The following is a 25,156-nucleotide window of genomic DNA, read 5'->3' on the forward strand; positions in this document are numbered from 1 at the left end:
TACACTATCTAATCAAAAATATCCGGACCCCGTGTATAAAGCGGAATTTGCCACCAAATAGCACGAAAAACGGATTCGCTACTATAAAACGAGGCTTGCCAATAGAGAAATCATCATGACACTTTCTCAATTACAGAAGATTCCAGGCCGCCATTCGGATCTCGGGGAGGGGACTGCCAAAGGGGAGGTGACCATGAGAAAAAGAATGCATAACCAACGAAAGTATAACGTTCTACGAGTCGGGGCGTGGAATTTCACAAGCTAGAACGTGGTAGGGAAACTAGACAATCTGAAAAGGTAAACGTAAAGGCTCACTCTAGATACAATAGGGGTCAGTGAAGTGAAATGGAAAGAACACAAGGATTTTTGGTCAGATGAATGTAGGTTAATATCAACAGCAGCAGTACATTGGTGTAACGGGAGGAGGATTCGTTATGAATAGGAGGATTGGGCAGAGAGTGTGTTACTATGAACTGTTCAGTGATAGGGTTATTATACTCGGAATCCACAGCAAACCAACAACAACACCGACAACTATAGTTCATGTATTCATGCCGACGTCACCAGCTGAAGTAAAGAGGTAGAGAAAGTGTGTGAGGATACTGAAAGAGTAATGCTGAACGTAAAGCGAAATGAAAATCTAATACTCATAGGGGACTGGAATGCAGTTTTAGGGGAAGGAGTAGAAGAAAAGATTACACGGGAATATGGGCTTGGGACAGGGAATGAGAGAGCAGAAAGACTTATTGAGCTAGTAATAGCAAATACTCCGTTCAAGAATCATGAGGAAGATGTATACTTGGAAAAGACCGGGTGATACGGGAAGATTTCAGTTACATTACATCATGGTCAGACAGAGATTCGAAATCAGACAGGATTGTAAGGCGTACCAAGGAGCTGATATAAACTCAGATCAAAATGTAATAGTGATGAACAGTAGGCTGAAGTTTAGGAGATTAGTCGGGAAGAAGTGGAATACGGAAGTACCAAGGAATTCCTGGCCAAGAGAAGTCTACTAGTATCAAACATAGGCATTAATTTGAGGAAGAAATATCTGAAAATGTACGTTCGAAGCACAGAATCGTATCGTAGGTAACACGGACTGTGGTAAAACCGGAAGAGAAGAGAATCAAAGAATTTGAGATGTGGTGCTATAGACGAATGTTGAAAATTAGGTGGGCTGATAAGGTAAGGAATGAGGAGATTCTGCGCAGAATAGGAGAGGGAAGGTAAATGTGGAAAACACTGACAAGGAGAAGAGACAGGCTGATAAGACATCTGTTAAGGTATCATTCAGTGACTTCATTGGCACTAGAGGTAGCTCAGAGGGCAAAAACTCTAGAGAAAGACAGAGATTAGAGTACATCCAGCAAATCATTGAGAACGTAGATTGCAAGTGTGAGATGAAGAGGTTTGCATAGGAGAGTAATTCGTGGCGGTCCGCACCAAACCAGCAGAAGACTGATGACTCAAAAGTGAAAAGAAAAGAAAAAAAGGTTGATGATGTAGTGTTCACTTTCTGCATGAATTTTCGTTTGTGTGGCACCACGTGTGACAGATAGATCCGCTTTGAAACAGTCTAGATTTTTACGTTCTTCAAAAGTGTTCGTATCGTTCTTACGGATTCTTTTACTGATTATGTCAACACTCGTGTACTTCGTGATATATTGTGTTTTTTCGTAGATTTGCGAGAGCTGAGAAAAATCTCTGGGTTGGGTTGTTTTGGGGGAAGAGACCAAACAGCGAGGTCATCGGTCTCATCGGATTAGGGAAGGATGCGGAAGGAAGTCGGCCGTGCCCTTTGAAAGGAACCATCCCAGCATTTGCCTGGAGCGATTTAGGGAAATCACGCGAAAAATCTCGTACCGTGCTGTCAATTGCAACGTTTATTTGAACTTTTAAAAACTTTAGCCAAATTATTCTCTTTCAAAACCAGTCTTTTCCTAATTTAATTATAATTATGTTACGCGAAAGAAGGTACAGGTTTGAGAATTTGTAGACGGTTGCAAACGTATTAATTTCGTGAACTTAAGAAGTTACGCGTGTTGCGCATAACCAGTTGCGTAGCAAATGGGCATTTGTGATTTACTGTTACTGTGATTCGGTATAATATCGTGTCAATTTAGTTTTCTCTTTGAACAGGAGTGGCTACTGGTAATATTTGTAGCGCATCATACCTATAAATTAATATACAGTAAGCAAGCTTAGTTTAAAGTTATTTGTTTACTGGTCAGAAAGACACTGCACCAGGTATAACGAAGCCGCACAGCGTATGGAGTTTTCAGACAAGGGTTAAGTTAGTTGCTGTTCGTAAGCATCTGGAAATCGCCCTGATTACTGTCAAGCAATTGGAAGTTCTACGAATGGATGTTTTGGGAAGGCCACCGATACTCATGTACCAGAGATACCAAAGGTAACTGAGGCACTGTACTCTCCTATGGACAGTGTCTCTTCTGCAGGAAATAAGGGATGTCTCACAACACGTCCACTAGACCGTAAATGGTGTGTCAGTGGGAGGTCGAGAAGTCCTGTTCTGGGGAGGCAGGGACCAGGGAGAACTCAGTATGTCACACCCGTTCCTTAACATACAAGTTCCAGATGCTCTCTTCTACTGTAACCGACACTGAGACACTGAGACTCACCTCCGTGGTTGAGGAACATGCTGTGTCCCATGTTAAGGGGAGACAAACACAAAAACTTTGTTGTCTGTTAATCGTTGACAGCTCAAAAGTATGATGAATATTGGTATTCCTCAGGAAAATGGCCACAAGTGACGGGAAGGCCATGTGAACTCAGTGAGTGTTCCTAGGAGCCTCATTCAACATGTAGAAGAGGCTGTTCCGGCAGCCACTGAGAGAACAGTGTGTTATGAACTGCAGATAGTAGCTCATAATTGGATAAACGATGCCTGTCGTCTGGTCTCTGCGGTCAAACTTGGATCATTCCAGTGACTTCCAGAGAAGGCTGAGAACCCCAGCATTGCTCAAGGAGTTTCTGAGTCGAGTGGAAGGCTTGGACAAGAGACTAAAAGGTTCCTCGAAAAGCTACGCTGTGGCTTCCTGCATTTGTGGCATAAGATGAAGGACTTTAGGTCTCCATAATGGGGTGAGGTGTGTACTACGAGCATATCAGGGGTTGTTACCTGGGTAGCTGACTATGTTGGTTGCACATAATGATTTTTTAGATTTGGCGAGTCTCCTTCCAGATAATGATTGTTGAAGCATGTCCTGAAATATCAGTGTAAGATCCGAAGGAATGCCCCCGTCAGGCAACAGCATCCTAGTGGTTAACTGCTGAAGCTTTGGCAACAAAGTGCCAGAGTCTGAAGTGTTACAGAAAGCTGGTTAAAACTGGAAGTTCACAGGAGAGAGGTTTTTGGAGAGAATTGAAGCGTACATCGACAGGTGAGGCTAACAGGAAATGAAGGCAGCGCATTTCTCGCAGTTGACAGAAAATTGAAGTGTTCATTATTTTATTCATTTTGGTTGGAGAACACAGCAGTTGCTTTAGTACATTACACTGTAGGAATTACTGCCGTCAATCACTAGTTTTTTTTAATGATTTTATTATACCATTTCCATTTTCGGGCCTGTCCCATCGTCGGATGGTAGCATTGGCTTCTTGCAAGTTTTACAGTTGTGTCGTCCTGAAGAGCTCTCCTGAAGACGAGAGACGCTTTTTTGGAAGGCACAAATGTAAAACTTCCAAGAAGTCAATGCTACCACCTGACGATGGGCTCAGGTCCGAAACTAGTGTTGGTATAATAAAATCATTTAAAGAAAGCTTGTAATCGGTTGCAGGATTTCGTTCAGTGTAATTTAATGAACTGAAAACTATCGTGATAGAAACTGAAACTAGATGAGAGACCCTTCGGAAAAGGGTCAGCATCAGGCGTGAGCATAAAATTTGATTTCATCCTACTGTCGATACCCAAACTCACCTCTTGATTTAACCGAAGACTTTAGGGAAAATCTCACTTCACTAGTAGGCCCTACATGAGTTCCGCAGTCATTTTCTAATCATCGGTGGAGATTCTAATCATTCAAAAGTAAAACGAAACGTTAGTAAATGCCTTCTCTGAAAACTACCTAGGCCAGATGGTTCGCCGGCCGGAGTGGCCGTGCGGTTCTAGGCGCTACAGTCTGTGACCGCGAGACTGCTACGGTCGCAGGTTCGAATCCTGCCTCGGGCATGGATGTGTGTGATATTCTTAGGTTAGTTAGATTTAAGTAGTTCTAAGTTCTAGGGGACTGATGACCTCAGCAGTTGAGTCCCATAGTGCTCAGAGCCATTTGAACCATTTTGAACCAGATGGTTCGGTAACCACTCATGATGGAGATATATTACATCCAGCGGCAACAAATACACCTGACATCTTCGAGGATGTCCACATCGAAGCTGGTATCAGTAACCATGAGGCAGTTGTAGCAATAATGATTACCAACATACAAAAGGCAACTAATACAAGTAAAAAGGCGTATATCATTGGTAGCAGTAGTAGTAGTGGTGTCACACCTTTATGAGGAGCTTAACACTTTTAGTTCACGATAATAGCATGTAGAGGAACTATGGCCTTAGTTTGAAAGAATAGTTGACCATGTGTTGGATAGATACGTACCCGGCAGAACGGTTAGTGACGGGAGGGACACTCCGTGGTACACAGTCGCTGTAAAGAAACACTAAAGGGAACAAAGCTTACAGCATAATAGGTGTAAAATAAAGCAGGGGGGGAGGGAGCTATAGACAGAAAAACATTGATTGAAACACTTTTGATTGTCAAGAGAACAGACGTGAAGCTTTTAGTGACTACGGTAGAAAAATACTGTCGAAAGTTGTTTCACAAAACCCAGAGAAATTCTGGTCGTATGTAGAGCCTTATAGCGGCACCAAAGTTAGTGTCTTTTAAGAATGAAGAAATAGTTAGAAATTGTTGAGAATTCAAACACAAGCTGACATTATAGGCAGTCAATTCAGGCATTCAGGCTACGTGACTTTTGCTACTATTTTCAACACCCGCAGTGAGTGAGAAAAAGACGCTCGTCTGTCTAGGACTCGTATTTTGTCTCCTAAAATTGACACCATCAACGACCTGCGATATTAAGAGATCATTTTCCACCTAGAAAAATGTTGATTATGATGTGCAATGTTCTACATCCGTATCTGCATATATACTTCGCAAGCCGCCTTATGGTGCATGCTGTAGGGTATTCTGTACCAATGCTAGTCATATCCTTCCCTGTTCCACTCACAAACAGAGCGACAGAAAAACGACTATTTACATACCTCCGTACGAGCCCCAATTTCTGTTATCTTTTTTCGTGGTCCACACGAAAATGTATGTTGGCGGAAGTAGAATCAGTCCGCAGTTCGCTTCAAATGCAAGTGCTCCAAATTTTCTGGAAAGTCGTCTTCCCTCCGGGAATTCCCACTTGCTTTCACGAATCATCTCCGTAATACTCCCGTCTCACGAAACCTACCGGTAACCAATTTAGCAGCCTGCCTCTGGATTACTTCAACGTCTTCCTTTAAACCGACCTGCTGAGGATCCCAAACACTCGAGCAGTACTAGCGAATGGGTCAGCCTAGTATTCTATATGCTGTCTCGTTTGCAGATGAATCACTTTCCCAAACCTCTCTTAACAATACAGAAGTCGAGAATTCGCCTCTCTGCTACTGCCCTTAAGCGCTCGTTCAATTTAATATCGTTTTACAGTGTTACGCCTAGATATTTGATCGACGAAACTGTGTCAAGCAGTACACCTCCAATGCTATAATAGAACATTATGAGACTGTTTCACCTACTCATCTGCATTAACTTACATTTTTCTATATTAAAAGAAAGGTGTCGTTCATCACACCAAAGTATTCAATTCCCACAAACATCAGCACTTTAAGACTGTGATTCACAAAATGAGCTACTGTCGAATGATTTGTGGATTCCAAGGCTGTGCAGGAAATCGATAATGACTTTGGGGGATTTTCTACGGCAACTTCACCAATAACGTGGTTGACAGCGTAGCGTCAAGAAACGTCAATCGATACGTGTGTGATTACTTATATCGCGTGGTACACTCTTCGGAGCCTCCTGGTACTAAAAATCTAAATAAGTTTTCCTTAATATCGACTCATCAGGAATGTCTTACCCATAGTACTTACGAAAACGAGGGATATTCAGGCACTTGAAGTCTGTACCACGGAATGTTCGCAGCCGGCCGTTGTGTCCGAGCGGTTCTAGGCGCTACATGCTGGAACCGCGCAACCGCTACGGTCGCAGATTCGAAACCTGCCTCGGGCATGGATGTGTGTCATGTCCTCAGGTTAGTTAGGTTTAAGTAATTCTAAGTTCTAGGGGACTTATAACCTCAGATGTTAAGTCCCATAGTGCTCATAGCCATTTGAAACATTTGAATGTTCGCATAAATCATAGAGCAGTACATATCATGGAAAAATTCATTTTTGAATTTTTGAGTAGTTTTGAATCTGTGTCAGCAACATTTTCTTCTTAGACGATAGCACTGCTTTTTTATTTGCTTACAGACCATTATGCTTTTGAAGTTAGGAGTTCATAGAGCACCCGATGTACGTATTGCAAGCTAGATATAGAGCAATCTCTCCATCAGTAGTAACGTCTAATGTAGCCCAATGCCTTAGTTTAGATGATACGTCCAGTAACGACCAGGTCATTTTCTATTTGCCGATCGGCCGACCCGACGATCTTCAAACGCGGAAAGGGTAAATCTTCAGCCTTGCACATAGATTGTCTTACGTCCTGCACGATGGCTTTCGATTGCAGCTTTGGCATATGTATTAGGAGACGAAACAGTGACGAATTGTGCGATTCTTGAAAATCTCGGACTGAATGTTCACAGTTGGGTATCCACTTTTCTCAGATAGGATGGATTTTTAACTCACCGGTAGTGCATGTTGGTGAAGAGTAGTTCTCCACGATGTTGCATGGGAACGCCGCATCACTCCATACTTCCGAAACTGATTTTGAAAGTCAGTGATATGAAGCTTTTCAAGAAGCGAAATACGGGAAAAGATGAAATTCCTTGCGTACTGGCGCGCACAACGTGGAGACGAAATAACTTTGGCATGCTGTGAGAGCAAAGTAACGTAGTTTGAGGAAACTTAGACCATACATAGAAAGAATTGATACAGTATAGTACAGAAAGTAACCGAAAGGAATACGCAGTGCGACGAAAAGAAATGACAGTGTTGTTCAAAGGTAATAAATAATCACGATGAAGTCACCGCCCTACTTATGGGTTTTACAAAAGGCGGGACATGGTTCTCAGTGAGCTGTTGGATGACCACGGGCAGAAATGCATGCTGTGCAACGTGTTCACAAATTGGCCACCAGCCTAGTAAGGAATTCTTGTGGCGGGGTGTTCAGTTCCTCCACCAGCATCTTTGGCAGCTGCTGGACGGTCTTCGATGCGTGTGTCTTGCGATGCCACTATCTGAATGTACTGTAATATTTTTAGACCATGCGGCATCGGACGTCTGGAAAGCGGCTATCGCGTGTAATAAGCGTGAATAGCTTTGCTATGTAGTTCAGACTACTACACGGAATTACTGAATAAATATTGCCGATGGCGTACAAGAAATCGAATATTAAATGAATTCTGATTTTCATTAACAAAAATAACCTCTTTGAAGTGACTGAACAGAATGCACTAACTGGTGTACGTTAATCACACCTAGCAGGCGAACAACATTTACGTAACACAATATACATACACATATGATAAACACTTGAACTTGCTGTAAGTTAGAGTGATCTACACCAACTGTCAGTAATGATTTTAATGTTACTGAATTTGCATTGTACTGAAGGTACAATGAGTACTGTGGTGGCAATAAATTCTTTAATTGAATAATCAATGAAAACTATAGAACTGATGGTTACTAGAGATGTTAAAAACATTACTTTAGAATCATTTTGTTCTAATGACACTGAATGAATTTTTACGCTGATGATGTACTGAAAAGCCACCACATCGAGTTGAACTGTAATTAATGTGGCACAGTGCCTGGCGTCTTATCTCAGTTGTGTAATCCGGCGTTTGTTGGAAATTTTCGGCGTTAACTCCGATTATATCCTCTTGTTGCATTAATACGCCGATACTCACGTAATATAGCCTTGTTACTGGCATTGTTGCACACACAGTGATGGATTTGGGATAATAATGAACTATTTTCTGTAAATAATTGATGACACTCGTGGAATGCACTTTGAATCACAAACTTATTATTTCACTCAGACATTACACTGTAGAGAACTTGACTTGATAAAAACATAAACTGGTTCGCTACGGATAAATGTACTTGTTATGGCGGCGGTATAAAATGCACTGTTCATAAAAACACTGTCGTACGACAACTACTAGTTCGTTGCTTGTGCTCATCAATGGATCTCATATAGTAGTGAGATCACATTGCAACATTAGCTGCAGACACTGATCACTTCATACCTTGCATCCTGCAAGCCTTATTGTCCATCTGACTTGCTGACACACCATAAACCCAGTTCGTGTTTGTTGTAAGCCCACTTTTAACTGTCTATAAGCAACGTTACCGTACCGTTCTTAAACCGTCACTTTCGCGCCGCGTAATCTCTGTTCTGCTTCTGAACAGTTCCAGAAAACATCTCTCTCTACTGCCAAATTCACGCGCCAACCTGCATTGTCCGCGTTCTCGGGGATTTAAACATTGACCTCACATTATAATAACTTCTCAGCCCCGTTATTCGACGCTGTCTGGAAGTGTCACCCATAAAAAAGAAGTCATTGCTGAACGGATTCCTGAAAACACCCACATGGGGAATAAATAATCTCCGTAATTTTGATCGGTGAGTGCACCGTGTTCAATGATTTGGAAGTCAGTACGCCAATGCAACACTGTGCCTCGCCATACCATAACACCTGCACCACCAAAACGACCATGTCGACAATGTTCGTGGGTGCAACACGCTTTGCACCGCTTGCCATGTGACGATACATGCAGAATCACTACTCAGACTGAATGTGCCCTATGTGGGAAGACCAAGCGACGTCGCACCTCGCTGCTACAGTCCCTACGCACTTGGCACCACCGCTTATATGCAGGTGTCAGCGGAACTCAGCGTACTGGTTGTTGGGTAAAGAAACCACCCCCCATGAAGTCGCCGTGCCACTGAGCAGCGTGAAATTGCGTGCCTCGCAGTCCTGTTAAATGTGGCTGCCACTGTACTAACAGTTTGACGCGGCTCACTTTCTGCTGGTTTGTAATGTTGTGTGTGCCTCACTGCTTTTTTTTTTTCTTTAATTAATTTGTGCCTGATTTTATTCTGAGAAGCTCAGTAATGTATGTAAATACCGAAAATGTAAATGTGATTCAAAAAGTATTTGAAGTGAAGCGAAGCGCAGCTGGACAGCAAGAAACTCTTTAGCGCACAATCTTTGAGTATGGACTCTAAAAAAAAAGACAATTGATTTAATAAAAAAAGTCTGCTAATCTGTATCTTGTGCAAAGAGGACGTGATGCTAGGCCGTCGCTCAGAACGTATTGTTACATTTAATGAAAATTGGTATTTTAGTGATAAAACCGAGTGAAGTATGTGTAACAGCTGCCAAACATTTCAGTATATAAATTTTCTGAAAGTGAAGAATAGAAATATCTTGTTTTTGGAAAATGAGGTGAACTTTATTGTCGTCGCCGTCTATCAATTGACAGTATTGTAAGTGTACAAAGTTCACTAAAATACAGGAAAAGAAATGCATTATCTATAGTTTTCATTCAGTAAGTAACAACCTCTCATAATTTCTTAATTACAGTAATTGCCTTATGTTCTTGTACAATAGTATGGTGCTGAACTCCACTGACCAATTTTGATGTAGCAGGACGTGTAGTTTGAAGGAAGTTTGTGTGTCAAGCAATCTCCTTTTCTCACGAAAAGCAGGTTGCTGTTTGATCTTACTTACTTACGACAGTGGTCCCTTAGGTATGAAAAGCTACGAAAACTTGGGCTCAAAGCTATCCGCAATACGGCCAAGTAACTAACAGAGTCGTATTTTAAACCTTAAAGAATAATAACTTCCTCCAAATTGCAATACATCAACAACTGGTGCAGAAGCTGATCATTCAAGGAGGCAGCAACTAAAATTGAGGTACCAGTTACGACTTAAAAGTTAAAATCTCAATCAGAAATCAATCTCTCTCTCCAAACACACATATAAATATTCATAATATTATTAAGAAAAGGTCATTTTACATGTTGCACAATGTAGCAAGTAATCTGCTGCTATAGTTGACCGTATTCGACCACCTCATCTGTTACGGTATCCTCCCCATGCAGGTGAAACAATGCTGCGAGCAATACCAAACACCTGGCCTACCCTGGCCACACGTCGTCCCTTCCCAGTTTCCCGATGAGTCTTCTCTGCGTAATGTGATCCAGATGTCGTCTTCAGGCCGTGTCGTAGGGGCGTTAACTACCCTGTGTTTGACACACGCTGTCTTTTCCTGTTCCTTCGACTGCCAAGTTTTACGGGGCCAACCCCATTTGGCGCTATAGTCACGCTCACCTCAAGCCATGTGACGTCCATCTTTCTATGGATGCCTGGGAGAATTCTGGCCACATCCTCCAGCGCTTTCATTTTTTCCACTGGGAAATTAGTGTATTAAGTTGCTTCCCCTACCTCATCGTTACGTTTTGGAGAGCAGTTCAGTATTAGCAGTACAGTTCATTTGCTGAATCCCTAATGCAGTTCACTCTGATCCGCAGTGACATGTGGGTGTGTGTTACCGTTGCTTAAGTATTAGCTACTATTCTTTTACGTTGCGTTCTTTTATTCTTTACACCTAGTCTTTCTTGATATTTTTGTAGTTTCTGGAAAGACTGATATTGAGTTTTTGGCACGCTCAGGATATCTTTCAGCATAAAACCGTAACGCTTCTCTAACAATTTGGCGACATCCGCCTTTAAGGAAAGCCATATCCATTTTTTCGACTGTCGTATGTAACGTGAAATTCTGAATAGCTTCAGGAGCAAGTTGTCTGATCGCTGCAACAGTGCAGCACAGAGAGTGCACAGCCGGACGGTGTGGCCGTGCGGTTCTAGGCGCTTCAGTCTGGAGCCGCATGACCGCTACTGTCGCAGGTTCGAATCCTGCCACAGGCATGTATGTGTGTGATGTCCTTAGGTTAGTTACGTTTAAGTAGTTCTAAGTCCTAGGGGACTGAACCACAGATGTTGTCCCATAGTGCTCAGAGCCATTTTTTTCTAGTGCACAGGTAAACACGCAGAGTATACATCACGTGCGTGTTGACTAACATACGTTACAGAAGAGCAAACGATTTTGGGACCTCTTCTCCTGACGACGCACAGTAAGTCAGCCCACTTCAGGACAGGGGAGAACCGAAAAAAAGAGGTCTTCGTTTCAACATCAGCCCCGCAAAATATTGTGTATGTTGCACTGGTGCGTACTTGACCAGCGCTGCAGTGATATTCCAGTCTTAAGTCGATACGCTACATGGCGTGACAGTTGACAGTGAATCCAACAGCTGCATATATTTAAGATATTGCTTGTGTAGCCTGTTTAATATATGATAGCGATGCTGCCTGGTTGTCAGGATAAAATAAGGTGTGGAGCACTCTAGAAGGTCGGCTAGCCGCGCGGTCTAACGCGCTGCTTCCCGAGCTGGAAGACGTGCCGGTCCCTGGCACGAATCCACCAGGCTGATTAGCGTCGAGGTCCGGTGTGCCGGCCAGACTGTGGATGGTTTTTAAGGCGGTTTTCCATCAGCCTCGGCAAATGCGGGCTGGTTCCACTTATTCCGCCCCAATTACGCTATGTCATCGATTACCGTGCAAAGGCTGCCTCCGTGTACGCGTACACCATACTTGCTCTACCACGCTAACATTTGGGGTACATTCCTCTGGTATGAGACATTCCCGGGGGGGGGGGGGGGTTGTCCACTGGGGACCGAACCGCACAACAACACTGGGAAAGGTGTGGGGCGGCGGTGGGGTTGGTGGACTGTTGTGGGGCTGTGAACCATTGAGGGCTACTGCGGGATGGTACTTTTACGTCATTTTTAATCGGTAATTTTTAACCGGTAATGACGTATATAGACTTAAAACTAAACCAATACCGATTTTATTCGAAATTGTTGGCAACAAAATTTCCTTAGGGTGACTCCACTTTTTTAAATATTTCTCCTACTATCTTAATAGTACACTTAACAGATTCAAATGTATTTGCATGCGAGCGGTATAAGGCGCTGTAGTCATGGACTGTGCGGCTGGTCCCGGCGGAGGTTCGAATCCTCCCTCAGGCGTGGGTGTGTGTGTGTGTTTGTCCTTAGGATAATTTAGGTTAAGCAGTGTGTAAGCTTAGGGGCTGATGACCTTAGCAGTTAAGTCCCATAAGATTTCACCCACATCTGAACAGTTTTGTATTTGCGTGCACATATTTGTACCGTTTTAGTGGATGGCCATTCTTCTATAGTGTGGCAGTGCCACAGGGTGGATCTGGACCCCTCCTTATTGCAGTCATCTCAAAAACTGTTATCTGAGCAGAAAACGTCATTAGAGTTTTCTGTAGAATCCTTTCGCAAATTGGCAAATAATTTTTTTGCAAGATTACAGCTCTTCGTGTAATAATGTTTCTTTCTCTAAATGCTGCAAAACTACTAGAATTTGGTGCGGAGAACTCTAGAACCAAAACCTATCAATCAGGAACTACAAAAAAGGATATATTTCGTGAAAGCCACGTGTCACCTTCACCGGTCGCGCAGTATTCTGCAGTGATGCCCGGTGCCGACAACTGTCCACAAAGTTTCGATGCACCGATGTGCCGTAATCGAAACTGGTCCGTTGCCGACTGGTCGGCTAGTTGAAGTTGCGCAGGAAGCTTGGAATAAGCATATCGGGCATTAACCGTGAGGATTTTACATGCAAAGATTCCCATGAGAATGCATGTCGCATTCCATCGGCTTCTGGCATTTTCGGATCCATTCATCTCGAGATGCAATCTGAACTAAAAAAAAAAAAATGTGCTATGCGAACCATCTGCCAATGGATCATGCGACTGCGACCCTTTTGAAAGTCGTAATGACACAAGTGATGAACGTGACTATGATTTCAATTGAAAAATGCAAAATCTTTCAACGGTGAAAAAACACAGTCAACAGATTTCAAATAATTTTTTAATACACTGACCTATGTTTCGAGAACTCTAAGGATGTTGTCATCGTTCAAAAATTATTTGCATGTGGTTGGCTGTGCTTCCTCTGCGTTGAAACTTACATACGGTTGCATTTGAGGCTGACTGCAGCACAATTTTACTGCCACCAACTTATATTTCGCGGAAAGACCACAAAGATAAGATAAGAGAGATTAGGGCTCGTAGAGAGGCATATAGGCAGTCATTTTTCCCTCGTTCTGTTTGGGAGTGGAACAGGGAGAGAAGATGCTACTTGTGGTACGAGGTACCTTCCGCCACGCACCGTATGGTGGATTAAGGAGTATGTATGTAGATGTAGATGAAAGACTGGAAAATGTAAAATATAGAATGAAACAACTCGATACGGCCATTTCGACTTCTAATTCGTTATCAGCGACCTCTCTCTACTGTAAACTGGAAGTTTTGCTCGAATTCGCTAAATTTATAATTTTTGATCCGTCAAATTGTATCCATTGTTCTCAGTTTTGTATTCCCGATATCGAATTCCTAATCAGCTACCCAACGATTCTATAAATAACGCAGGTTTTATGTCCAGGTTTTGAAGTGAGTTGGCCCACTGAACACCGAGACAATGGTTTATGGCGCTATTGTCCTTTAACTACCTGACGACATACGCTATGTCGTTTAAGTCCCGTTCATAGATTCTTTCCTATGTCACAGAGAAGGAAGTAGCTTCATTATAAAAAAAATTCAGTGTCATAATTCGACAGCTGAAAACTTTAAAAGTTACTTGCATATGTCCTAAAATTCACCACATTGTCCGCTGCAACTTTGCAGAAACCGCAACTCGGTATATTTTCTCGTCATATAAATATTTTCGGTGGCCTGTCTCAGGAACCTCACGCTGAATATTTCAGTTAGCAAATCGTTTTCTTGTGTGACGGACAGACGGTAAATGCACTGCTAATGGCGCCTGTATTGTTTCGTGTGGGAGACCAGACGGTCGTATAGCCAGGTGGCGCATCGTTCTACGCGGGGCGGTGCGGCAGGATACGCGCCCGCCCCAAGGCTAGCGGCGCTTTGTTCCTGCCAAGGACTGCGGAAAGGAACAGCTGGGCGGGGAGGAAGCACTAAGACTCGGCCGTTCCTCGCTCCGCCGTGAACTGCGCCGGAAGAGCGCAATAAACAGCGCAGCCTCCGTCGATCCGCAATCTCTCGTCTCACACTCAGCAAACGCAAAATCTTCAACTATCATCAGCGACGTAAAGTTTAGGTCAAGGCGCTACGCCCTCATACCCCAACCGAGAATTGCCACATCTCCTGCCAAGAATCTACCAAACTGGACGATTTAAATGTTGAATCTCAGTGGCAGATTTTTCAGCAAGTTCTGATAAACTGTAATCGAAATTTGTTTCCGTTCCTTCGGAAGCATGGTGAATAAGCTTCCCTCTTTTCGATTAACTGAAGTGGCACACACATAAACCCAATGATAAAGCATAGTGGGCTTAGGAGCTGGCCGAGCGGTTCTAGGCGCTACAGTCTGGAACCGCGCGATCACTACGGTCGCAGGTTCGAATCCTGCCTCGGGCATGGACGTGTGTGATGTCCTTAGGTTAGTTAGGTTTAAGTAGTTTATAAGTTCTAGGGGACTGATGACCTCAGAAGTTAATTCCCATAGTGCTCAGAGCCATTTGAACCATTTTTAGGAGCTAGATACACATTAGAGAAGGACAGTCTCGAAAATGTCAGGAGGATAGATGTAGATGTAGCAGGTGGCGTGCCTCATACTTCGAAGTTGTGTGACATGACCGCTACTATTCACGATATGTACAGGGTGGGCAGAACAATTGCCCAGAACATCTTAAGAAAGGTAACCAAACATACGAGGGCTACTCGGAAAGTGAGTTCCGATAGGTCGCGAAATGGAAAACAAAATGAAAATACGATGAAGTTTTGCACAGATGTGTTGCGTAGTGTCTCTACTATGCCCACTGATCGCGGCATGTCGCTCTTTTCAGCTCTGGGCGCTCAGTGAACACGCAGAGACGCCTAGAAAATAGTGTCTCCCGCCAAGTACGAGGGCCTGGTGACACATTTCGCCTGATATCATGCAGCCCGCATAACAACTGTCATGCGTTTCATTTTTCATGAAAATTCTCGGCCGCACTGTGCAGGGGCAGTGAAGATGCTCCTCCAGCGTTTTCGATGGAGGTGTTTGACCACCCATAATTGTCTCTTCCTGAGTTTCATCTCTGCTGACACGAAACACTGGCTATGAAGACAACATTTTGGCACAGACAACGAGCTGTAGGCGAGCGCAGAGAATTGGCGGAAAGCACTGGCTGCTACCTTCTATGACGAGGGAATTGGAAAGTTGGTACAACGCTTCGGCAAATATCTAGGTCGGAGCGGGAGCGGCGACTATGTAGACAAGTAGCTGTAAGGTGTAGCTAACTATTGCAAATAAAACAGTTTTGATTTTCGCAATGGTTTCCATTTTGCGATAGATAGGAACTTACTTTTTAAATAGCCCTCGTGTATTATCCGTCACGGGTGTGCATGTTGTAAGTTGGGTTGCCTATCTTAAGCTGCGAGTTTTATTTGGTCCACCCTACATAAATGACACGGATAATGATATATTCAGTGCTATGAAACTACTCACTGGCGAAGCAGTTTCGTACAGGGAAGCAGTATCGTTGCAAACCTATTACCAAATACATTGAGACTTGTATATGCTTGGTGCAAAGATTGTGAGCAGAGTAGAAACTTAAGGAAATATTATTCTGTTGTATAAATGTGAAGATCAGATATGAGTTGATTAAACTATCGGCGATAAATCACTGAGATCAGACCCAGCCTTCACGTATCTAGCAATATCTATCGGCCGGCCGGGTTGGGCGAGTGGTTCTAGGCGCTATAGTCTGGAACCGCGCGACCGCTACGGTCGCAGGTTCGAATCCTGCCTCGGGCATGGATGTGTGTGATGTCTTTAGGTTAGTTAGGTTTAAGTAGTTCTAAGTTCTAGGGGACTTATGAGCACAGATGTTGAGTCCCATAGTGCTCAGATCCATTTGAACCATCCAATATCTATCTGCAGCGTTTTAAGGTGGAACGACCACCGGAATCTAACGATCCGGAATACAAAATGTAGACTCATTTTGGTCATCCTAGAAAGAATGTAATCACGCACGAGGTAATTGGCTTATTGGCTCTGCATCTACGTCTATGTAAATAGTCAACAAATCACTGTGAAGTGCATGGCAGGGGGCACTTCCCCCCTTACTAGGATTTCCTCCAGTTCCATTTATGTATGGATCACGGAAAGAATGCTTGCTCAAATGTCACTTTGCTCCGTGCAGCTTGTGTAATGTTCCCTTCGCGACCCCTACGGCAGCGGCGCTAGTAGTATATACCTAGGTTTATCAGTTAAAGCTGGTTCTTGAAACTTCACGGGAAAGTTTGCTTCGTTTGTCAGTTCAGTTCTTTCTCCATCTCCTGACGCCGTCCCATTTCTCAAAAAAACCTGTCACCATTCGTACTGACCATATTTCTATACTTCCAGTATCCCCTGTTAGACACCGAACGGGGTGGCGCAGTGGTTAGACACTGGACTCGCATTCGGGAGGACGACGGTTCAATCCCGCGTCCGGCCATCCTGATTTAGGTTTTCCGTGATTTCCCTATATCACTCCAGGCAAATGCCGGGATGGTTCCTCTGAAAGGGCACGGCCGTCTTCCTTCCCAATCCTTCCCTAATCCGATGAGACCGATGACCACGCTGTCTGGTCTCCTTCCCCAAACCAACCAACCAACCCTGTTAGACCTACAGGATTCACACATTTCAGGTACCTTCTAAGATGGGTCGCAAGAGACCTATGTGGGTATTGCTTTTACCCTAGTGTTCTACATCTGGAACCTGCTTTACTTACAACTGACGAAGCCTCCGTGATCGTTATAATCTCATATCCCCGCAAAGTGCTGCTCCTACGTAAGAGGGTTGTTTAATAAATAATGTAACAGTTTTCTTCTGAAAGCAGTTTGGTTTTATCCAGAATTTCAGTACACCTGACTACAAAACACTATTTTTCCGCGTAATTTCCGATCAATGCAACGGCCGTATGCCACCTGACCGGTAGGACCCGTATGCCACTCTACTGGTCGGCGGCAGAGACAACGTCTTGCTGCATCAGCAACCTCCCCATCATCAATCTTCTGCTTCACGTGGAGTTCATCCGTCATTGGGTCAAAAAGATGGAAGTCGGAGGGTGTGAGATCTGGCTATAGGGTAGATGGGGAAGAACAGTCCAATGAAGTTTGTGAGCTCCTCTCAAGTGGGCAGACGTGTCGCAGGTTTTGCGTTGCCATGGAGAAGGAGAAGTTTATTTGAATTTTTGTTGTAACGAACACGCTGAAGCCATCCTGACCACCAAGGATGCTCCATTGAGTACAATGCATCTGTCGTACCGTTAATAACTTACTGTCTGGAAACAATGACACTCGTAAATAACGGAGGGTACAAAAAGCATTGGAGAGGCGAATGCTGGGCATTACCCTCAGAGACGTGGACAAGTGGTCAGATGACGAAGTGTCTTCATTTGAAAGTCTACACTAAATTCACTTGAAAATTGCTATACAGTCGAAACTGCGCAGTAGTGCTGGTTACTACTGTATATGAAAGAAAATTTTTATCAATCAATGACAGACAGCGCGGAAGAGAGCACTTAAAACCAGAGATTAATGATTGCTACAAGTACTGTACAATGTAGTGTAAGTAAGGGTAAATCCCAACGATTTTCAGTTTTTCTAATATTGCGGTCAGTGGAAGGTAGATTTTCTCGCGATATCAAATTAAAATCATAACTTTGGTTGTTACCTGTAACCCATCCAACATCATCTCTTCCTAATTATTAATTACAGAGAAATTTACGATTTAGTTAGAATACAAATTGTGGGATTTTACCCCACAAAATGGGGAAAAGCCCCGCAGAGTGGTTCTTTGACGCATTTGCGATAAACATTGGTAAATATGGATGACGGCGTAATAAAAAGATCTAAAATAACTCCTTGTAACATTTTTGTATTGTAGCCAATTTACCCAAAGCAATATAAACTGAAATGTATGGTAAATTTGATCATAAAGCTTGGATTTTTTTTCAAAAAATAGTACTCTTCTCCTCACGAAAGCAGGAGTAGTAGGGTAACGTGAAAGAGTTCAGTTACCAAGGCAAAATAATTAGGTACCTAGTAAAAAATCTACTTTGTTAAGAACTCTGATTTTTCTTGAAATCCCAGGCTGTTATTTTCTTCTTGTTTTTCTTCTTCTCCTTCTTCTTCGGACACTTCTTCCCGAAAGAGGAAGTACTCATGTATACCTTAGCTACATCATGATGTGAGAAGTCTGAATCTGACTCTGAAGAAGAGTCAACTGGCTCTGGGATGTGCTTTTTTTTCCTTTTCGTTGACATTGATGTAGTAGACTCTATCTTACATCGTATTGTTTCTATTGCATGCTCTTTTCTTTCTTTTGCACGTCTTTACTACTCAGTACCAAGTTTTTCTTTTCCTATGTCGCTATTTTACGAGAAATGCACCATTGTTGATTTTTGGGATTAACTATAATGATTATTTCGACGCGAAAGTGAAGCCTAAATGCCATAGTGTCATCGAGTGACTCGTTGTTTCTTCTTTTAAAATCTTGCATTATCCAGTTTTTGAGTAATACATCAGAAAAGTGGCATGTAAGTGGTGGATAACAGACTTACCACATTTTCTCACCTCTGGATTGACACGCCTGGCAAAAGTGTCATGGAACGGAAAGTTACAAGAAGACAAACAAGTCGCCTGGTGGTCAACTTTAGAATCGATGGTAGCCAGTTGAAAACCTCGGTGCTGGCTTTTACGCCATGCGGGGCATTACCCCCACCTACCTTACATGTTGCGCGCATTACGTCTGTGTGTGTTTTGTGTGTTGCAGGCGAGCGACCGCTCTGGCGTTGTACGCGGATCGTACACGTACTTGGACGACAAGGGCGTGCAGCGCACCACGGAGTACATCGCTGGGCCCAACATCGGCTACAAGGTGGTCAGCATGCGCAAGGGCCCAGTACCCTACCTGCCGCCCACGAACACCATCGGCACCGGCGCAGGAGGCCTCGGCGGGGGCGGAGGCGGGGGTGGCGGCTTCGAGGGACTCAGCACTGCCGCCACCGGGGGCACGGGGTACGTGACGTACGTGCCCCACGACACACTCCTACTGACGCTTAGACTACTGGACGGAAGGGGTACCGGCACTGCCTAATACATACACTGGCTTTACTGGAGGGGCGGTGTATTTGACGCACATGTTGCACGACTCTCTACTACCCATACATTGTCTGCCGTAGGGTCGGTGTACGTGACGTAAGTGCCACAACAATCTCTCCTACTGTCTGACTATGGTGGGATGGGGGTACCCACATTTGGTGTATTGCAGACGCGTGTTACGTGCAACGTGCTCCAGCATTCTGTGCTACTGACGCTTACAGTACTGGACAACTGGAGTACAAGCATTACTCCTACCCAGACTCTTGTCTACTACAGGGACAGTGGCCATGACGTATGTGCTCTGGAACAACATTACTGGCCATTAAAATTGCTACAGCACGAAGATGGCGTGCTACAGAAGTGAAATTTAACCGACACGAAGAAGATGCTGTAATATGCAAATGATTAGCTTTTCAGAGCATTCACACGAGGTTGGCGCCGGTGGCGACACCTACAACGTGCTGGCATGAGGAAAGTTTCCAACCGATTTCTCATACACAAACAACAGTTGACCGGCGTTGCCTGGTGAAACGTTGTTGTGATGCCTCGTGTAAGGAACTGTAATCCACTGAGAAAGTAGGTTGATTACAAAATCCTCGCTCGGCTAATGCTTGAACAATGGTCGACAGTCTGGAATCCGTACCGGACAAAATTAGTAGAAAGCGCGAAAGCATCACGGAAATCACCATTAGGCTCCAATGGCTGATGCTACAGAGTATCAATGTGTGTTTTTACGAGAGCGTACGTTTCTGCAAGAATCTACCTATGTATAGCTACCTTGAACTCGTATCTCACGAAAAGACCGTGAGAGCAAAATCAGTGAGGTTTTAGCTCACATGGAGGCTCACCAGCTAATATGGACTGGAACAGGGAAGGCGGCAAGCGACAGTGGTAATCGAAGTAAATATGGCCACAGACGATAATTTTGGTTGCTGAGTATAGATGAGATGTTTTAAAAATGTTCGTACACTCATGACAATAAGTAAAGGAATTTTGGAGATTCCTGAAACAACATGTGACCTTAAGATAATGATATACGAAACGTTGTTCTGAAGATATTGGGATGCGTTAAAAACTGATCAAGAAACTTAAATCCGCAGAATTTGAAAATGAACTCAAACAAAATCGTTTGGAGTAAACTAGTAAACAAGAGGAGACATTAATGTATAATTGGTTCCCTCTCCGGACCACCAGACTCACCCCCGAACACAACGAAAAGATTCATAGAAAACCTAAATGGTATGTACCCCAATGAAAAGGTCGTCATTGGAATAGACTAAACATACAACAACAGTCTGGCAGTTTTGTGCCTGAAGAATGTGATCAGAAATCCTTTGAAACAATACTAAATGCTTTCTCAGAAAGGTATTCACAAAAATAGCTTGGATTCCCAATCAAGACGGAATTAATTTAGATCCAGTAGCAGCAAGCAGATCGTACGTCTATGATTATGTGATGTTGAAACTGATATTAGAGATCATGCGGCACTCTTAGCAACAATGATCACCGAAGTACAAAGTGAAACTAAAAAGAAATAGGAGGGTGTACTTTCAGTTAACTAAGATAGATGGCAGTTGCGACTACTCTCAAGGAGGATCTTAGAGGTCTTACTTCTGAGCAGGAACATGTAGAACTTGTACTCATGTTTCATAGTTGATGAATGAATGGATTGATACGACCTAGGACGATAGCTAATGGTTTAAGAATGGGGGCGGGAGTACACTCCATCATATACAGTCTATTTAAAAAAAACTCTCTACAGAACTATCGACTGCTACACAGTAGTGAAAAAAATTATATATTCGGTTGTGGATTAAGAGTTGCTAAATGAAATGTGTTTGTGTACCAAAAGGTCAATACGTGAAGCTTCCAACACGTTCTGTGGCAGAATACAAGCGAAAGACTTTCATAAAACTGGAACAACTTCTGGTAGTATGTGAAGGTCGCGAGGGGCAGCGTGACTAGATACTCATGAAATAAACAGGAACAGAACATGAGAGTAGCAGAGCACGAGTAGATATTCTGGACCCTGTTTCCCAAACGTTCTTCACAACGGCCAGGAGTATTGGCCTGAGTTTAATTCCTGCAGCACTGCACAAATGAATGGCATAAAACTAGCGTCTGACGTTGAGAAACTGTAGAAATCATTAAAATGAACAAGTCCCCAGAGCCCGATGAAATCCTTCTTAGATTCGGTACAAATATGTAGCTGAGTTATTTGCTCTCATTTCCATAATATATCGTCGCTATAATTAAACTTTCGCCACTTTAGAGGGCCATTTGAAAAATGTGTTCCTAATCTGTAGAGGCAATCTGGTTTAATTACTATACTGAATTGCCATAGTTTTGTGTGCTTGGAGATACATTTCGTCTTGTGCATGTACTGAGTAATTAGATATGCAGTTTCCATCTTTTGGCTAGGAATTTCAGTTGCTTCGTTTCATTTTCTTGAATGGTCTCAGTGAGGTATTTAAAATGTGGAACTAGTTTTGTTATACCAAATTAAATCTCTATGAATTTTGGTGCTTATTTCTTTCACTTCTCGCGTTCTGCTGTTTCAAAAGATATTCAGGAGTTCAGTCTGAATTTAGTGCTGCCGAGATGTCACGAGTTAACATTTGTAAATCGTCGGTAAATGCTGGAAAATCTACAAATAAAACTTTGAACATGGCTGCTAAGGTTCAGTGACCGTGTCAGAATTATATTAGAACAAGTAAGCCCTCGGTCACAAATATTAAATGAAAATTGACCAGGTTTCGACACTACTATGAGCGTCGTCTTCAGAATTAGACTAACTGTTCTAAAACATATTAGGTATATAATACATTAATAAAGTTAAAGTTTGTACTTGCTCACACTTTCTGACGTGGGCACCTCAGTCTTGTTGAAACCCTTGTTTACAGTACGAGCAGCCCTCATCCGCTCGCCATCTCACAACTATTCATGACGTCGCCTCCCCGGCTTAGATCCTTTTTTTAATATGTGACTTTCAAGTACTGCATCTTTTCCAGTCGGTACAAACTTTAACTTTATTAATGTATTATATACCTAATATGTTTTAGAGCAGTTAGTCTAATTCTGAAGACGACGCTCATAGTAGCGTCGAAACCTGGTCAATTTTGACTTAATATTTGTGACCGAGGGCTTATTTGTTCTAATATAATCTACAAATAACTGGCCACTGCCTAAAGTGATTTACGACATTATTCGGTTGCAGCATATTTCACAGGCAGTATACTTAAAATATTCGTAAGAACAGAGTAGTGTAGCAGGCAGCAATAGTGGAGCTTGTGATGTACCGCAGGAGGCCGACGTCTCCTACGGCGAGTACACCCGGCGCTGGTGCAGGGTCCCTGTTCGAGTCCAGCGCGGGCACCACCTTCCCTGCAGCTGGAGGTGGTGGTGGGGCCGGTCTAGGAGGGGGCGCCGGCGGCTTCCCGGGCCCTGGGGGCGGCGCCGGGGGCGGCACCACGGGCACCGGCTCGTCCATCTTCAACACGCGGCCGCAGCGACCCACCACGGCGCTGCTGCCCGCTGCAGGCTCACACACCCCTGCACCGCCTGGAGGCGGCGGCTACACCGATCAGGACATATTTGGGTACGTCCTCCCAAAACCTGTACAGCCGGCTATAATTAAAGCTCTGAGCAGCGTATTTCCTGTCTCCAGACATAACAGATAATAATGATAATGCACTTTCATTTTCTACAGTGACTAGCAAACCTGGATGTGTTGCCCAAATACTACACTACTGGCCATTAAAATTGCTACACCAAATGCAGATGATAAACGGGTATTCATTCGACAAATATATTATACTATAAATGACATGTGATTACATTTTCACGCAATTTGGGTGCATAGATCCTGAGAAATCAGTACCCAGAACAACCACCTCTGGCCATAATAACGGTCTTGATGCGCCTGGGCATTGAATCAAACAGAGCTTGGATGGCGTGTGCAGGTGGATCTGCCCATGCAGCTTCAACAGGATACCACAGTTCGTCAAGAGTTGTGACTGGCGTATTGTGATGAGCCAGTTGCTCGTCCACCATTGACCAGACGTTTTCAATTGGTAGAGAGATCTGGATAATATGCTGGCCAGGGCAGCAGCCGAACATTTTCTGTATCCAGAAAGGCCCGCACAGGACCTGCAATATGCGGTCGTGCATTATCCTGCTGAAATGTAGGGTTTCGTAGGGATCGAATGAAGGGTAGAGCCACAGGTCGTAACACATCTGAAATGTAACGTCCACTGTTCAAAGTGCCGTCAATGCGAACAAGAGGTGACCGAGACGTGTAACCAATGCCACCCCATACCATCACGCCGGGTGATACGTCAGTATGGCGATGACGAATACACGCCTGCAATGTGCGTTCACCACGATGACGCCAAACACGGATGCGATCATCATGATGCCGTAAACTGTACCTAGATTCATCCGAAAAAATGACGTTTTGCCATTCGTGCACTCAGGTTCGTCGATGAGTACACCATCGCAGGTGCTCCTGTCTGTGATGCAGCGTCAAGGGTAACCGCAGCCATGGTCTCCAAGCTGATAGTCCACGCTGCTGCAAACGTCGTCGAAATGTTCGTCAGATAGTCGTTGTCTTGCAAACGTCCGCATCTGTTGACTCAGGGATCGAGAGGTGGCTGCACGTTCCGTTACAGCCATCCGGACAAGATGCCTGTCTTCTCGACTGCTAGTGATACGAGGCCGTTGGGATCCAGCACGGCGTTCTGTATTATCCTCCTGAACCCACCGATTCCATATTCTGCTAACAGTCATTGGTTTTCGACCAACGCGAGGAGCAATGTCGCGATACGATAAACCGCAATCGCGATGGGCTACAATCCGACCTTTATCAAAGTCGGAAACGTGATTGTACGCATTTCTCCTCCTTACACGAGACGTCACAGCATCGTTTCACCAGGCAACGCCGGTCAACTGCTGTTTGTGTATGAGAAATCGGTTGGAAACTTTCCTCATGCTAGCACGTTGTAGGTGTCTCCACCGGTGCCAACCTCGTGTGAATGCTCAGAAAAGCTAAACATTTGCATATCACAGCATCTTCTTCCCGCGGTATATTTCGCGTCTGTAGCACGTCATCTTCGTTGTGTAGCAATTTTAATGACTGGTAGTATAAATAAGCTGACGGAAAAAATCGTAACACAAAAAAAATTAATTATTAATGTAGAGTAAAGAATGTTCGGCAATACATTGGTCTAGGTAACATATTTAAGTGATCGATATTGCAAGATCACAGGTTAATGTTAGGCGTGAAATTCTGGTACATTAATAACCGGTGTCATTGCAGAATGTTGAATGCAAGCATGCACAGTGTTGTACAGATGTCGGATGTCAGTCTGTGGGACGTAATTCAATGCCTGTTGCACTTGGTCTGTCAATACAGGGACAAATAATGTTAATTGCGGACGAAGCTTGGGTTACCGATCTCCGATGATGTCCCTTATGTGCTCGATTGGCGACACATCTGGTGATCGAGCAGGCCAAGGCAACATGTCGACACTCTGTCGAACATGTTGCGTTACAACTGTGGCATGTGGGTGAGCGTTATCATGTTGGAAAACACCCCCTGGAATCCTGTTCATTAACGGCAGCTCGTGGACTAAGCAGATTAACGTACAAATTTGCAGCGGGATGCATGGGATAAGCACGAG

At 43.8% G+C, this 25,156-nt stretch overlaps 1 protein-coding gene across 1 annotated transcript in view; it reads left to right on the plus strand.

The window, feature by feature from the left end:
* LOC124711549 (collagen alpha-1(I) chain-like) overlaps positions 1-25,156 on the plus strand; it is a 125,898-nt gene that overhangs the window by 52,741 nt on the left and 48,001 nt on the right. The window contains exons 5-6 of the mRNA XM_047241685.1: positions 19,147-19,391; positions 22,780-23,073. Of these exons, the coding sequence (XP_047097641.1) occupies positions 19,147-19,391; positions 22,780-23,073 (539 nt within the window). The remainder of the gene's footprint in view (positions 1-19,146; positions 19,392-22,779; positions 23,074-25,156) is intronic.

The sequence above is a fragment of the Schistocerca piceifrons genome, chromosome 8, assembly GCF_021461385.2.
Source record: "Schistocerca piceifrons isolate TAMUIC-IGC-003096 chromosome 8, iqSchPice1.1, whole genome shotgun sequence".
NCBI classification, from domain to species: Eukaryota; Metazoa; Arthropoda; class Insecta; order Orthoptera; family Acrididae; genus Schistocerca; species Schistocerca piceifrons.